Below are 14,768 nucleotides of genomic sequence, written 5' to 3'. Positions count from 1 at the left end.
GCACACCAGCTTCCAGTCACGCCTTGCTTTCTTTTTTTTTGCACTTTTGTTAAATTGGTACCAGCGACAGTGATAATTAGGTAATGAAAAAAAAAATCACTTTACTGGAGAACATACCATTGTCTGTAAGATTGATTAATTCAATGGTTGATATTGTGTTTCCTATTGGCAGATTGCATAGTCACATACACGACTATGTGTGATGGTTAGGCAGATGAGTCTCTTAAAATTTGCCTGTGCTGGCATATAGGCCTCAACCCGACTTTGCCGTTTTATTTTTGTGAAAAAATAGTGCAACCTTATCGCCGGAGCATACGTCAGTAACAGTTTTGAAACAAATGACTGAAGAAAAAAAAATCCTACTTTTAAGGTAGCGGACCCGTAGGTCCTACTTCTTTTATAGATGTAATGTAAAGCTGCTAACACGTGTCTCTGTGAAATCATGACATAATCTGTAGTTGAATATTCGATGACAAAATTCAGCTCGGCTTTGACAAAGGCGATCATCAGTTACTTACCGGTACAGGAGCTCACTTGTTGACGATGAAATCGATTTGTTAAGAAATAGAGACCAAAGAAGGTAGGTTTCCTGTATAACAATGCTGAATATTACGATGGTCTGTCAGCATATACGTGTATGCCATGGGCAGCCTGTTCGCTTGAACTATTAAAGATCGTAGGATCTTAGCTTGCACTGAACTTGAAGCCACGTGGGTACCAAAGAGCGTCGAAGCGAACGTGCACGTAGTGGGTATATCCTAGCTGCTGAATTCTGTGATGGGGTCAAAAGTTAGTATATGCACATAGTGTACAAACGGAAGTACCAAAGTATGGACTATGCACACACACACACACACACACACACACAAGTACTTAGAAAGTTTAAACAAAGTTCCCAGAAATTTAATCATCCACCATTTGGAATTTGCTTATACAATGCATCAAAGGGTCTATACAAAGAAACTTATCTGGCTGACACTATTAATTTGCCAGGATGAATGTGTTGTTTCGAAATATTTTGGGAAAAAGAGTGTGAAATAATTACGATCACGTGCATATGACTCTAATTCCTGAAGCGCCCCATCCTCACATTCAGTATTTATTGAGTTTGAATTTTTTTTTTTCAAATAACATTTCATTTCGATTCCATCATCCATCTTTGATTACAATTGAACATTCAATCATTATTTGCTATAAGCTACGTGACATTTCAAACATATTCCAAAGTATTGCAAAACAATTCTTGGAACAGTCACTGTGTCGAATTCCTATAGTTACCGTACACTACAATAATAGACCTACAGAGTGATTGCATTCATATACTCGTAATGATCCCCGTAATGATCATTGATTGATAGAATAAATTCTTGATATTGTGGGTCAACAAAACAAATATAATTATGTAGGCCTACACTATTATACAATACAAAAGTATAATACCCATTAACTGCGTCCATATACTCCTCGAAGCGGTGATTAAAGAATGGAATGGTGTGGAACACACATACATACATACATACATACACACACACACACACGCACACACACAAGTACAGAGCCTCTTCATCAAACAATAAACCACACAACAATCATCCGATCATACACAAAAAGGATGAAATGAAACGAAGACGTAACGAAAGAATTGTGATATGGTTTACCTTTAGATTACACAGTCACTCACGATGATAAATTAAAATCGTTACCAATGGAAGTTAGAATAATTTGAGTGAATTGAGTTAGTCCTAGTATCTTTTGAAACTTCAGGTCTTTTTTCCTGTTGGGTACCAGTATCATTCGAATCTCACTAAATATATATTGTGATCGTTTCATGTCCATCGTCGGTCCTGCATTGCTCGTAATGTAATGTGTTGCTCATCATCACTTTTTCACTTTCTCATTTTCCTTTTTTTAAAGGTACATTTAACCCAAGCTTTTACCCAAACAATCACAATCAGCAGTAGTAGATACATCGTTAAATGGTAGTTCCTACGGGGGTCAACGGTGTTGCCCAATAGTTGATGGCTATTTTTTTTTTTCAATCCCCTACCTAAGAAACTCTGATGGCAATATTCATCTCACAATAGGTTTGGTTTGGTTTGGTTTATTTCTTCATTTTCTTTCTCCAAATACGATAGCAGATGAAAAGAAAAAGTGATACAGAGTATGCCAAAAAGGAGAGTATAACATACAAATCAACATAAGAAATGTCAATTTCATAACAACATCAGTCAGTAATAACATATGAGTCCGGCAAAGCAACATGTTAAGACATACTGTATTAATAATAATGAACAAAGGAGAAACCAATACATGGGACAGTCATAAGCAGAGCTTGAGGTAAATGAGGCCCTATCTTATATACTAGAATGCATAAAAACACCAATAAACCAACACATGAAACTCTTAAACTTAATGTTAGATATCAAAGACATTTTGCTAAAGAAAAAAAATAACATTAGATATTTATAAGGATATATCTGTTTACGTATAGTGGCAGAGGTGAACAAATTTGCTAGCTATCCTGCTTATCACCAAGTTCAAGACTTCAGAATAGAATGAAACAGTATCGGTTTACCTCAGCAGTTATATTTTGTATCCATGAACCACATAAACTATTTCATCTATTCCACATATCATTGAAAATACATGTATGTGAAACATCATAATTTAGCCATACTTCAGATCATTAACCCTAAAACGGGAGAAGGATGTTCATTCAATAACACTTACGGCGCAAAGGAGAAAGAAGTAATTTAGAACTGAGAACATGATCTCTATAGAATATATACCTTAATTATTATTGTGATGGAATGCAGGGACTATAAATATACTGTGAGATACAGGCCCTATAGTTTACATTTCTATTAAGTCAGCAAAGCAATATACAACCTATACACCTTTAAGAAAATTAATTAGTTATAGCAGAAAGGTTCCCGGTTATAGGTGGCAGGTAGAATTGACGTCAAATAAGATTTGAGAAATATAATATGAATTTTGAATGAGCTGAACAGACAGATAATATTTGGATCAAGCTCAATTGAAGTTGATAATTTCAATTCACATACATAGAATACACGAAAATACTCGTGGAATGTATTGAATAATGTACTTGGACCAATGGTGTCTACAATTCTTTATAATTTGTTTTCCCAAATACTATGTTCATGTTAGCAGTGCATATTGACAATGACGTGGCACTTCTATACCATGACATATCTATCACGGCGATGGCTATCAATAGCTTACCACTGACAGTATTGATGAATCAGTGGTGCATTATTATCTTTACTCAAATTTGCCAGCATGAAATTTTTTTTTTCTCACTTTGGCGTGTTTTTTTTTTTTTTTTTTTTTTTACACAGGGTATTTACATAGTAGCGTTCGTTTCCACACTGTGATTTGATGACTAAAATGTGTCCACTACACTATTAAAACGCTCGAATTTTATAATGTGAAGAGATTTCACTCTGTTTCACAATGTTTACACAATGCATTTTACTGTGTCAACAGTCTTTCCGTCCGAGAAAACTTATGTTTGTGTATCGAGGACTTTTTGCAATATTTCGGGAACGTTATCATAAGACTTTGTTTCGTAAGCAGGAGAGACCTGTAGTGCTGTAGAGTCATTATATATTTTTTTCCCAGTGGGGTAACAATACAAGCACAAGGCAGTCAGGAAGATTGGAAATAATATCACCAGTGCAATCATAGTGTTATTGGTAAAGTCTTCATGTGATGTGGTGCTAACCCTGTTGCCCTCTTGTCTTGAATTCTTAAAATCAATGTGTTTTTTTGTTTCTTCTTCAGCAGTTATTGTTGACATGTGGCAGTAGGAAGGCTTTGTAAAATTTTCTGATTGATCAATGTCTGTCGGAAGATGATAGCTAAATTGGGAACAAGACTCGGATGTTATTGGAAATGTTGCTTCATATGAACAGCAATTGATAGGCAGACGGGCATTCATCCAGAAAATTGTGGTTATGTGATCATTTAAAACCACAGGAGATCCCTTGAATGGAGCCTTATTTTTGTCTTGAAAGCAGAAGAGAGAACCTTCTCCGTCACTGCCAAGCGAAGACGTGCACCATACCTCCTTCCATGCAGGTGAATACTCAGACTGTTTCATAGTGCATTCTGCTGGGCCTGGTGGACGAATAACTTCAATAAAGACATCTTGATCGTAAAAATAGCTTTCTCCGTTCTTGTCTTCTCTTAGAGCGAATAGATCGATTTGACTGTCTTCGGAATTGATGGTGTCAATGCTGAGAGTCACAGTCAAGTCAGTTGGTGTTCTTTCGTTATGAACAGAGAAACGTCTAAATTGCTTGGGTGTAAGGCAGCCAGGAACCATTTTTCCATTCTTACAGAAGTAGCATGAGGCGTCAATGGAATAAATCTCATATTCAAAGGTAGAGTCACTGGACAGAGGTTGATGGAAGTCCAGTGACACATCTCTCCCTTCATAGAACTTGTAGACTTCCAAAGCCAGACTGTTACTGAGGCACATCATCAGCACTGTCACCAGTAGTGGTTGGAAACTTCCGCTGTGATCCATCTCTGCAGCATGACAAAGAAGGACATCAGCATGAATTTTGTTAGTGACATTACAAACAAAAGACTCATTCTCATAATTCCTATATGTCATATTTTGTTTTTATTAACACAAAATAATCTTTGGTGAAAGGTATTACAACCGTCCCATGTTTTGCTCTGCACGTTTTGCTTCTTCTTATTGTCATGTTGACAAATGTTGACAATATGAATGACAAATGGATGGATCTTCAGAAAGCGACGAAATAAGATGACTTGAAGATCTTACAACAATAACGTGGGCATCGCTTGATCAGCGTCTTAATATAAGAAAGGAGTCAGGACGGTAAAATCATCAAGAGGTGCATGATTGGGGTTGAAGTCTCTGCACACCTGAGTTAATAAGTCAGAACTGCATAAATAGAATGCGTTCCACTCTCTCCGAGCCTCTTTAGAACAAATTTGCAGCGATCTTTGTAAGGAATACCTTAGGAAAATAAAGAAAGAGTCGACACAGATAATGAATATACATTATGTATATATAATTATTCACTTTTCACACTTGGGGAAAGCGTAACCCTATTTTTATCTTCAATTTAAAATCAATAACACGTCTACATTACGCTGTAAAGCAAAACATGTTTTGTCGAATACCAGTGGCAACGTTTTGCTTGGCCTTGAAAAAAGCTGTAATACACTCACATATACCGGTATACAGGAGTCCACTGATGAGGGTGAAGGTTTGAGAGAGAGATGGAGACTCAACGTTGAAATCCCTGAAACGTTACTGAATATTCTGATGATGGTGGCCTGTCAGCCTGCACATTAGGTAGAATGCTCGCATGCCACTGCCAGTGGGAAAATTTATCAAGATTGCCACGTGGATACATTAGCGGATAAAAATTTGCTAGATAAAAGTGTGCACAAGTTAGACGATAGGTTAAAGTACTAAATTGGAAGGGCCTAGCCTACAACAATTTTTTGATAATATTAATGATGATGATGATGGTGACAATGATGATGATGATGATAATAATAGTAATAATAATAATAATAATTACAGTAATACTAATAACATCACTACTATCATTATCATATGAAAGGACAAGGAGCAGTTTGCGAGTTTTGCATTTTGATATAGAGATGCTGATGTTTTTTTTTTATTTTCCACTCTTTTCGTCAATAGTGGAAGTTGATGGATACGAGAGATTCTACAAGCATTTATTTTTTTTTTAATGAGGAAGGGGGCTGATGTTGTTTATTCATTCCGTCATATTTAAATAGGGTAATCCCCTCAATTTCTCAACTGCTTTCCAGTGGAGCCCTGTGTACATATACATAATAAAACATTGGATTACAATAGACTTCATAAAAAAAATCATAATACAAGTATAGCACATATACACAAAACAACACACGCTTAAAAAGATACTGGACCATGGAGACTGACATAAAATGTATCCTGAATTCGGCATAGACAAAGTGTATTGTTGAAAAATAACAACTGTGTAATAAATATTACTGTAATGACACACGAAAAATAAAAATTGAGTTTGAAATACCATAAAAGGGGTTAATGGAAGCAAAAAGAAAAGTCATTAAAAAAACCAACATAAACAGTTTTAAAGAATTGCTAAAACAATCAAGAAATAACCATTGTATCATGATAAGTATTAAATTGTTTAAAACGTATAACTCAACTGACGACATAATTTTCTAAATCTTTCAAAAGAGGGGCAAGTTTGTATACACCATAAGAATATTGGTAAGGTGTTGAATATTGCACTTCCCTGGTAAAAAAAGATGTTCGTATATAGGCCTATTCTGTCCGTGGTGTAGGCACAAAGAGAGGGCTGTCGACTGCGTATCTGGCATTGTAGTATACTGGTCTAATGGTTATGAGTGGTTTTAAATAAGCTGGCACTCTGCCATTTAAAATCTTGTAAACCATTATACATTGCTGGTATTTAAGTCTTTGTTCGATTGATTGCCACCGACGCGTTTTCAACAGGGGAGAAGAAGAGGAGAATTTATACGGAACAAACTTATTCTGGCATCTCTGCAGTCTTTGCGTACATGTTTTAGTCTTGTTGCCCCAGACCGTACAGCAGTAATCCAAATAAGAAATAATTACAGAAAAATACATATCAATTGATATTTTCTGGTTAACATAGGGCTTAATTTTAAGTTAAATTTGTTTTACCTTGTTTTCAGTTTGTACTCTTTCTATACAAAGTGACATCCTCATGACAAATCAACAGTGGTCATGTCAAAATATTTAGAATAGTAGCTGAAGCGTACTTTAAAGAAGTATGCGTCATTTCATCGTATCTCAAGACACACATGTGCTGGGTGGCGTAGACCCTTATCAATAACCAGTTTGCTTGACTTGGATAACAGCCTCTTGGAGATATGGTATAATACCTTCTTATTTTTAATTAAAGGGACAGAGCACATGCAAACACACACAAAAAAAAAACAACAACTGGAACTTCAAGTATATTCAATATCATTTAAACAGAAAAGAGGAAAATACGTTGAAGGGGAACCTAAATGCGAATTTGTTGAGAGAAAAGAAGGGTTTAGTCTTTTGTTAGTAGTGTTTGGAAGTTTGCAGCTGTAGATATCTAACAAAAATTGACTTTAAACAATTAACGGCAGACCACTGCTGTGCTTTGTGCGATGAAAGTAAATCGATGAGCATGGTGGGCACGAGTTATTATTGAGTGATACATTGAGACAAAAGTCTTTTAATGGATGATGATTCAAAACGTGGTAGAAAAGGACTGAGTCTAAGATTACCAGACAATGAGTTCCATTTGTCTTGTTCATCGGCCTATGGTGTCTTATATCACAACAGGCGTTTGAACTGTCATCAGTTTAGGACCTTCTAGATAATAGTCTGTTGCTACTGCATAACGGGTATAGTTTATGAATGGATACTAAAGTTTGAAATAAACACATCGATAAGCATTTCAAGGAGCTGTATGGCTCTAAGTGTATTTATACATGAATGCTGCTGTTTACCATGGATGCATGCATAATTATCAGTAATTCTTAGAGTCTTTAGAGTTCATGTGTTCCTTTTGCAACCCTGAAATTAGTTCTTTTATGGAAATCATATAGGCTCTATTGTATAGAAAGAGGATATCTTAAAGAATTCTTCAGAATAAAACTGGAGACTCCTTTATGGGGGGGGGGGGGAACAAAACAATTCTATGGATTTTCAGTGCATTCATTCAGATCCCCCGAAATTCCAGTCCTATATTGTCAGTACAAAGGGAGCGTATTCTGAACTGACAAGTTATTGTTGTTTTTTAATTTTATAAGTGAATGACCGATATTTAGAGACACTACTCTTCAACAACCAAAAATCTAGTAATGTTTGCAAAAGGGGCATGCTTCCTTTAAGTCATGAAACAAAACAACTATTAAATGGGTGCTAAGTAATAAAAATCACTGATATAATCTTCCTTACTAAATATGAGGACTGCAGCAATGATCTTTCATAATTATGGAAATGTCAATTATTAATAATTTTTGCAAAATAAGTTTTCGTAATATAGGTGTACAGCAAGGATTGAAATGTCGTCTTCCTTCATTTTTATGAAAATTCCTTACTTGAATTATGGATCCTTGCCTGGGACAATACATATCATAAATATATTTTCTTTTTCGGTAAAAAAAAATCGAGAGATTACGTTCAGAATTGTTTTTAACTTTCGTATCCGAGTACATGCTGATGCCCTCTTTCCTGAACATAAAATTTCTAAAGCAAAATATGTGTATTTATTATAACTTGGCCAGTTTATGTCTAAAAATAATTCCAAATAGAATAAAGATTTCAAATACTTTCAACATTTCTTAATTCGAAATAGTTTCATGCACAACTATCCACACGACGATCCAATGAATTCCATCTCCCTTTTAAATGAGGACTGTGAATACCCAAAATGCACCCGCGTTTTTGAATTACTTAAATAACAGTTTGACGAAATCTTAGAGGTTCATTACATTTTATAACTATAGATAAATACTTAGAATATAATTACTTATACATAACGCTAGATGATGGAATTGCATATCATAAAAGCTTTCGTCCTTTACCTGTCCTGGCGATGGCATATGGCGAGTTCACAGATCTTTCTTCCTTTGTCTTCTGCTCCTTCTCCTTTCTCTTTGATTTGTTGTTATGTTATGTCATCGTGTTCTTTTATCCTCCAACAATACTGCGTCCTTTGGTCATGTGTGAATTCCTTCTTTTTGTCTTTCCTTTCTTTCTTTTGCTTTATCAACTGTGTGTGTTGTATATGCGTTGTTATTTTGTAACGATATTTTTTAAGTACTCACAGGTCAGTGAATAGTGTCTTTGCGGTAAAATTTATCGCATTTTGAGTTTGAATTTGAATATTTTAAAAAGATAATCAGCATGATCTTCTACAATGTTTTATAACTCTTCCTGCATCGTATGGATTAGTTAGAAAATGCTCCAACTGTAGAATATAAGTTTAGAGCACAGTGCACAATTACAATGAATTCTTTGCTGTATACGTATATATATTGTATATATGTGCTATATACACACTTGGTGATTCTATCCTTCTATGAAGAGTGCTCGATATCCTCAGAGGAAGAGCTTTAGACAGAAGTATTGGAACAAGTTCACTCGGTTGACAGCAGGTTCATCCGTATTTTATTATCCGTATTATCCGTATTATCCGTATATATACATATATATATATATATATATATATATATATATAATGTATATAATATATTATTTGTTAAAAAATTAAGGAAAAAGTCACATGTACGTTTTCTGTGAAAATGTTATAATTTGTCATATTTAGCCCATTGTAGCTTTTAATCAGTCCATCTGTTCGAGACAGTTGTAATAATCATACGTAGAAACATCAAGATAGGGAGATGATGGGGGAGATAGTTTTGCTGAGTCATATCGCAGATTTACGCATTTACATCTGAGATATGATTTGACAATGTCGCGAAGAATATTTAATGACTCAATATGATTATTAGCTAAATGGGATATTTTTCAATTCAATTTCAATTTATTTTCGTATTTCTCGATGGAAAATACATGGTATATAACAAAATATAATACAGAATGTCCAGCTTCGATATATACATGAAGAAATAGGAATACAAAAGTAATACATAACGGTCGATGTGTCATTTTCAATCAAAGTAAAGGATGCGAAGAGAAATACGATGGAACCTACTAAAAAGCAAAGCTTGTTGAGTGTAGGTCCCAACAAAAGCCTAGTGAGGGGAACAGGATGAGGAGCACGGGTACAATTAAGACCAAAAGTAAGGATAAACAAAAGAGAATGACTATTACTCGGGGCTCAGAAGATTCTTTTCACATATATTCATGTGTGTGATAAAATGAGAACAAGTAACCACATGCTGCACACTATAGCAGTTGCTCTAAAAGCAATTTTGACATGGGAGTGATAATGACGTGAATACTTAAGTACTACATAATTTTAGGGTTTAAACATTCCGGCTTCCATAGACACGGGGAAAGATTTGAAAAATGGAGAACATGAATCAATTGCAATTCCTATATGTGATATACCAGCCAGCTGCAATGATGCATAAAAGAAAGGAAAGAAAGAAAGGAGGGGAAACTATGCGACACGACCAAGGTCTTACTAGAAGTGGAAGGAAAAGCACCGATGGGAAGGAATTTGAGAGAGCATGCAACTAAAATGTATTTGCATGAGTCTGTTCACATGGCAACAACCGAGTAGTATAACAGAGCAGCCATCAGCATGATAAAAAGGAATTTTAGTGCACTTGTGTGTTGCAGATATGACATGCATATGTAGGATATGACATGCAGCGTCAGTCAAACTCACAGTCATGTGATAAATACTTTTAGATACGAACTTAATATGTTTGTCTGTACAATGAGGGTGTGTGTATGTGTGTGTATGTACTGTGTGTGTGTTTTAAGCGTTTATCATCGCGTATATCACTTGTTAATTCCGAAGTTGGTGTAAAATGATAGCGTAATGCAAATACGGCTGTTCACATGAGCAGTTTGTTTATGACCTTTGAATGTGATGATATTTGCAGAACACTTGCATTGTTGTCTGAGTTTCCTACTATGAACGATGTACATGTACGTGTTCGTTTTGTGTGTTTTCAGTGGCTTGAAACATGCATTGATTGTTCAATTAGGTTGTGAAGTATAGTGGCTGTATAACTTTACTCAGTCTGCTCGTTTTTGTTTTGTTTTTTCACTGATGTTCAAAAGACGTATGTCATTTACACTATCATCACAGTATGAGATATCATGTTCCTTGATGTGTGTTGAGCGTGCTCTTGAATCAAAGAATTCTAAATTTCACCAGTTGCACATTAGATGAATTGTGCACAAGACCTGTTGAAAAGGTGCCATTGAGAGCTAAATGACATCACCATGGACCTCTAAATGTCTCTATGAAATATTGGCCAGTTGATTGAGCCATCACCATTAATTCATGTTACATTGCACTTTCATTGTCACATTTATTGAGATTAAAAGTATGCTTGTGTCATTCTGACAACTTACACTTCTGAAAATATGAGGTATTTATTCATCTTTTTATCACAAATGCAATGTTTCTAACGAAGTATTTACAGAAAAGCTGTAGTGGATTTATGGAATCTCTGAGTGAACCGGACGTCGTTAATTGTTGCTTTTAAGGGGCTTACCTGTTTACAAAACAGGAAAATGTATTTTTCTTTGAAGAAAATCGTATACATTCATTGCTAAAAGTGATATGCTGATTGATTCAAAATGTTGTGCATGCATCTACCAGAAGGTGAACTGAATGAATAAATTGGATATAAATAACAGAGGTATACAGCCATATGGCCATGATGACATAACTTCTTCCAGTTTGTTTCTTTGATTTTATCTTTTTTCCAACACAATTTCATATCAAGATTCTTTTCAGTAATATCACATAGAATATCAGTAAGCAGATTACAATGTACATGATTAAAAGAAGAAAAATCGATGTGTTGATTAATATCATTAACAAAATATAACTCGTAATACCAAATTTCCAAATAATTACCTGAGAAATTATGCGGAAGAAGGACTGCCACTGTAAGCAAAAGCTTGAACACGTGGCAGGCCAGGGACCTATCTACATGATACACATTAAATTTTTGTTTGCGGAATGGGGAAATACTACAGAATATAATGCACTGTAAATGCATTGTTTTTATATTCTTAATAAATCTAGAATATAATATTTTGAACAAGTTATTATGACTCATGATATTGTCCTTATATTAAATTTCTTTTTTTTTTTACATTTCCAAACACTATACATGACGTGGTTCACAAACGACGAAATTACAGCACATTCCACGTAATATAATACTACCAACTACACACTGTGCATAGAGAAATTGAAATAAAAACAGTTAAGTGGTGCAAGAAAGAATCTTATTAATGCAGCACTTTTTGCTATGATACACATTTTATACAAGAAATAGAAAATAAGTACAAAACGGCAGATTTAACAATATGACAATACACTTATTATATCACTGTTAACATTACGCACACACAGAGACACATACAGAGAGACAGATACAGGGGGCAGAACAGAAGAAAAGAAGAAGGAAGGAAGGAATGAAGGAAGGAAGGAAGAAGAAGAAGAAGAAGAAGAAGAAGAAAAATACACAAGTGAGAAGTCACCCTGTAGAGAACAGTAATAGAGTGTGATGGAAAGGAAGTGAAGAGAGAAGGGAGAGGGAGAGAGAGAGAGAGAGAGAGGGACAGAGAAGGAGAGGGAGATGATAGGAAGTAGAATGAGTGAAAGGCAGATCAGCACATTCGCGATGCAGCGCGAATAGTCTATTCTTCTATGATAGCTACCTGATTCAAATCTCAGTCATGTACAGTGTTATTATATTTAATTATTTTCTTGTTCATCTACTTAGAATTTAACCAAAGGCAAGAAGCATTCTCGGGAGTGGGAGATACGTGGTTGAATGGTACAGGTGGCTAGCATGGGACCTGCAGCGCTGCCTAACAGCCGAAGACTGTCACACTATGAAGTTGTTATCTTTTTTTTTTTTCATATAGCTCAAGCCTCATAGTCAAAATTATGATGGTAGGCGTGCACACTTTTAGAGGTACATAATGACTATTTTACATAATGATTATGTGACACTGGCGAACACTTTGGCAGCTAACGGGTTCATTGATTCAGCGGTATACACGATGGTTAGATGGTACTCGGTGATTGATGACATTGGGGTTATTTTGAAAACATGACCACAGATGTAGACCTCTGTTGCACATGATTACGATAAAATATCAAGTGAAGTTACAAACACCTAAGCCATAACGCGCTAATGCAGAAATAAAGAAGGGAATATAGCAACTGAATGATTATTCCAGAACCTGGAAAGGAGTAAAAAAAAAAAAAAAAAAAAAAAAAAAAAAAAAAAAAAAAAAAAAAAGGAGTAAATTTGGACGGCGACATTGATCATATTTAGAATACTGTGATCACCACGCGCTATGACGGAATGTGGAGATTATACTTTGTGAGATATACAATATTCTGGAAGTCAGCAAGGCAATATATTATGAACAATCGAATATCAATCATGGCGATGGCTTATGCCCCCCCCCCCCCCCCCGTGGTCACCCATGTACATATTGCACAAATTGTACCATACCCCCTTTTAGGATGAAAAGACCCCTTATTACAGACTTTTGGAGGGGAAGCCTTCAATATTATCCCAAGTTTTTTTTTTTCCTTTTTAAAGAGAAGCTACATACAAAATGAAACCATAATGAAAGAAGAGTGTAATGGTGAAGAGCGTCTTCGATGTCAGCACTTGCACAGAAATGAGTATTTTGGGGGACTTTCTCATGTTGAATGTACCACAAAACAGCCCGGCATATTTTGCAGCAAAATGTGCACAGTAAGCACATTCGAGAGAATCGGGGTAAACACCAAGAATCCGCACTGTATACCCCTATTCCGGATATGTATATATGTATATATATATATATATATATATATATTTCTTTTCTTGGGGGGGGGGGGAGGATGAGATGGGGTTCAAACTATAACCCTGGCTAGTATTGTTGGGGAAAGATTTGAACACTATTCCTCTAATTTCAAAAAGATTCAAGGAAAATCTTACAAGACACTTTTATATTTCAGTGATTAATCGGATTTTTTTCCACGAATGAAGTAAAAAAAAATGTACCCCCTTTTTCTAAAAAAATTGAAAACGCGCGTAAGTTACAATGGGTACAGAATTAAGGGCCTGTTCCGTGCTCTAATAAGTTAGCAAACTATAACAGACTGGTACGTTGAGTAACTTTAAACAGTGCATGGTCTAATAAACATGAACAGTCAACTTTTACGGATTTCTAGTGATTTATCTAATTTTTGTATTAGACCTACAGTGCACGCCCGTTATAACGAACACAGTTATAACGAAGTTCCTGTTCAACGATGTAAAAATTCAGGCCCCAATGATTATTATCCTTTCTCTTTTTTATCGTTTGTTCTGTTATAACTAAGTTTTGAAAGAGCGAAAGAAAGCTGCCGGTCCCGAGGACTTTGTTAGAACTGCAGACTGTATTTGCATTTTATCTTTATGAGTATAAGTTTTCCATTAGTAAAATTGGGCACATTTCCATTAAAGCATAGGCCATGCCAGTACACTATATCATGATCTCATTTTGGCCTACTAAAGATTAAAGGGATAGTACAGTATTGGTGGAGATGAGAAATGGGCCTTAAACTTTTTGCGAGATAACGAGAAAACACTTATGAAATAGTACAGAGCATACCACTTTAAGAGGCATTCAAAGCTTATTTGATGAAAATCGGGTTCGGAATGACTGAAACATCCAATAACAAGGTAAAACAAAGCAATCGTAATAAAGTGTGGGTCCCACACCTATTAGAATCGCTCTGTTTTGGATATCTCAGCCATCCCAAAACCAACCCTCACCAAATAAACATTGAATTCCTCATGGAATTACATGCTCTTTCATGTTTCATTAGAGGTTTCTCATTATCACACCAAAAACGTAAGAAACATGAAATTATAACTCAACCAAAACTAAATGACCCCTTTAATCTAAGGTCCTACTCCTGCTCTCCGAGAGGACCCATCCGCCATCATTTTCTCCTTTACGCATTGCAAGGTATTCATATTTAATTAAAACATGTTCAAATGAG

At 35.4% G+C, this 14,768-nt stretch overlaps 1 protein-coding gene across 1 annotated transcript; it reads right to left on the bottom strand.

Moving 5' to 3' along the window:
• Nucleotides 1–684: 684 nt before the first annotated feature.
• Nucleotides 685–4,555, bottom strand: LOC140238513 (uncharacterized). Its single transcript, XM_072318417.1, has 2 exons — nucleotides 3,822–4,555; nucleotides 685–772 (listed from the first exon to the last, which is right to left on the bottom strand). Exons 1-2 carry the CDS (start codon nucleotides 4,553–4,555, stop codon nucleotides 685–687), a joined length of 822 nt encoding a protein of 273 aa, XP_072174518.1.
• Nucleotides 4,556–14,768: the final 10,213 nt, after the last annotated feature.

Source organism: Diadema setosum, chromosome 15, assembly GCF_964275005.1.
Source record: "Diadema setosum chromosome 15, eeDiaSeto1, whole genome shotgun sequence".
In the NCBI taxonomy this organism is placed as follows: Eukaryota; Metazoa; Echinodermata; class Echinoidea; order Diadematoida; family Diadematidae; genus Diadema; species Diadema setosum.
The sequence above is the reverse complement of the archived record's forward strand: the minus strand, read 5'-3'. Positions and strand labels throughout refer to the sequence as shown.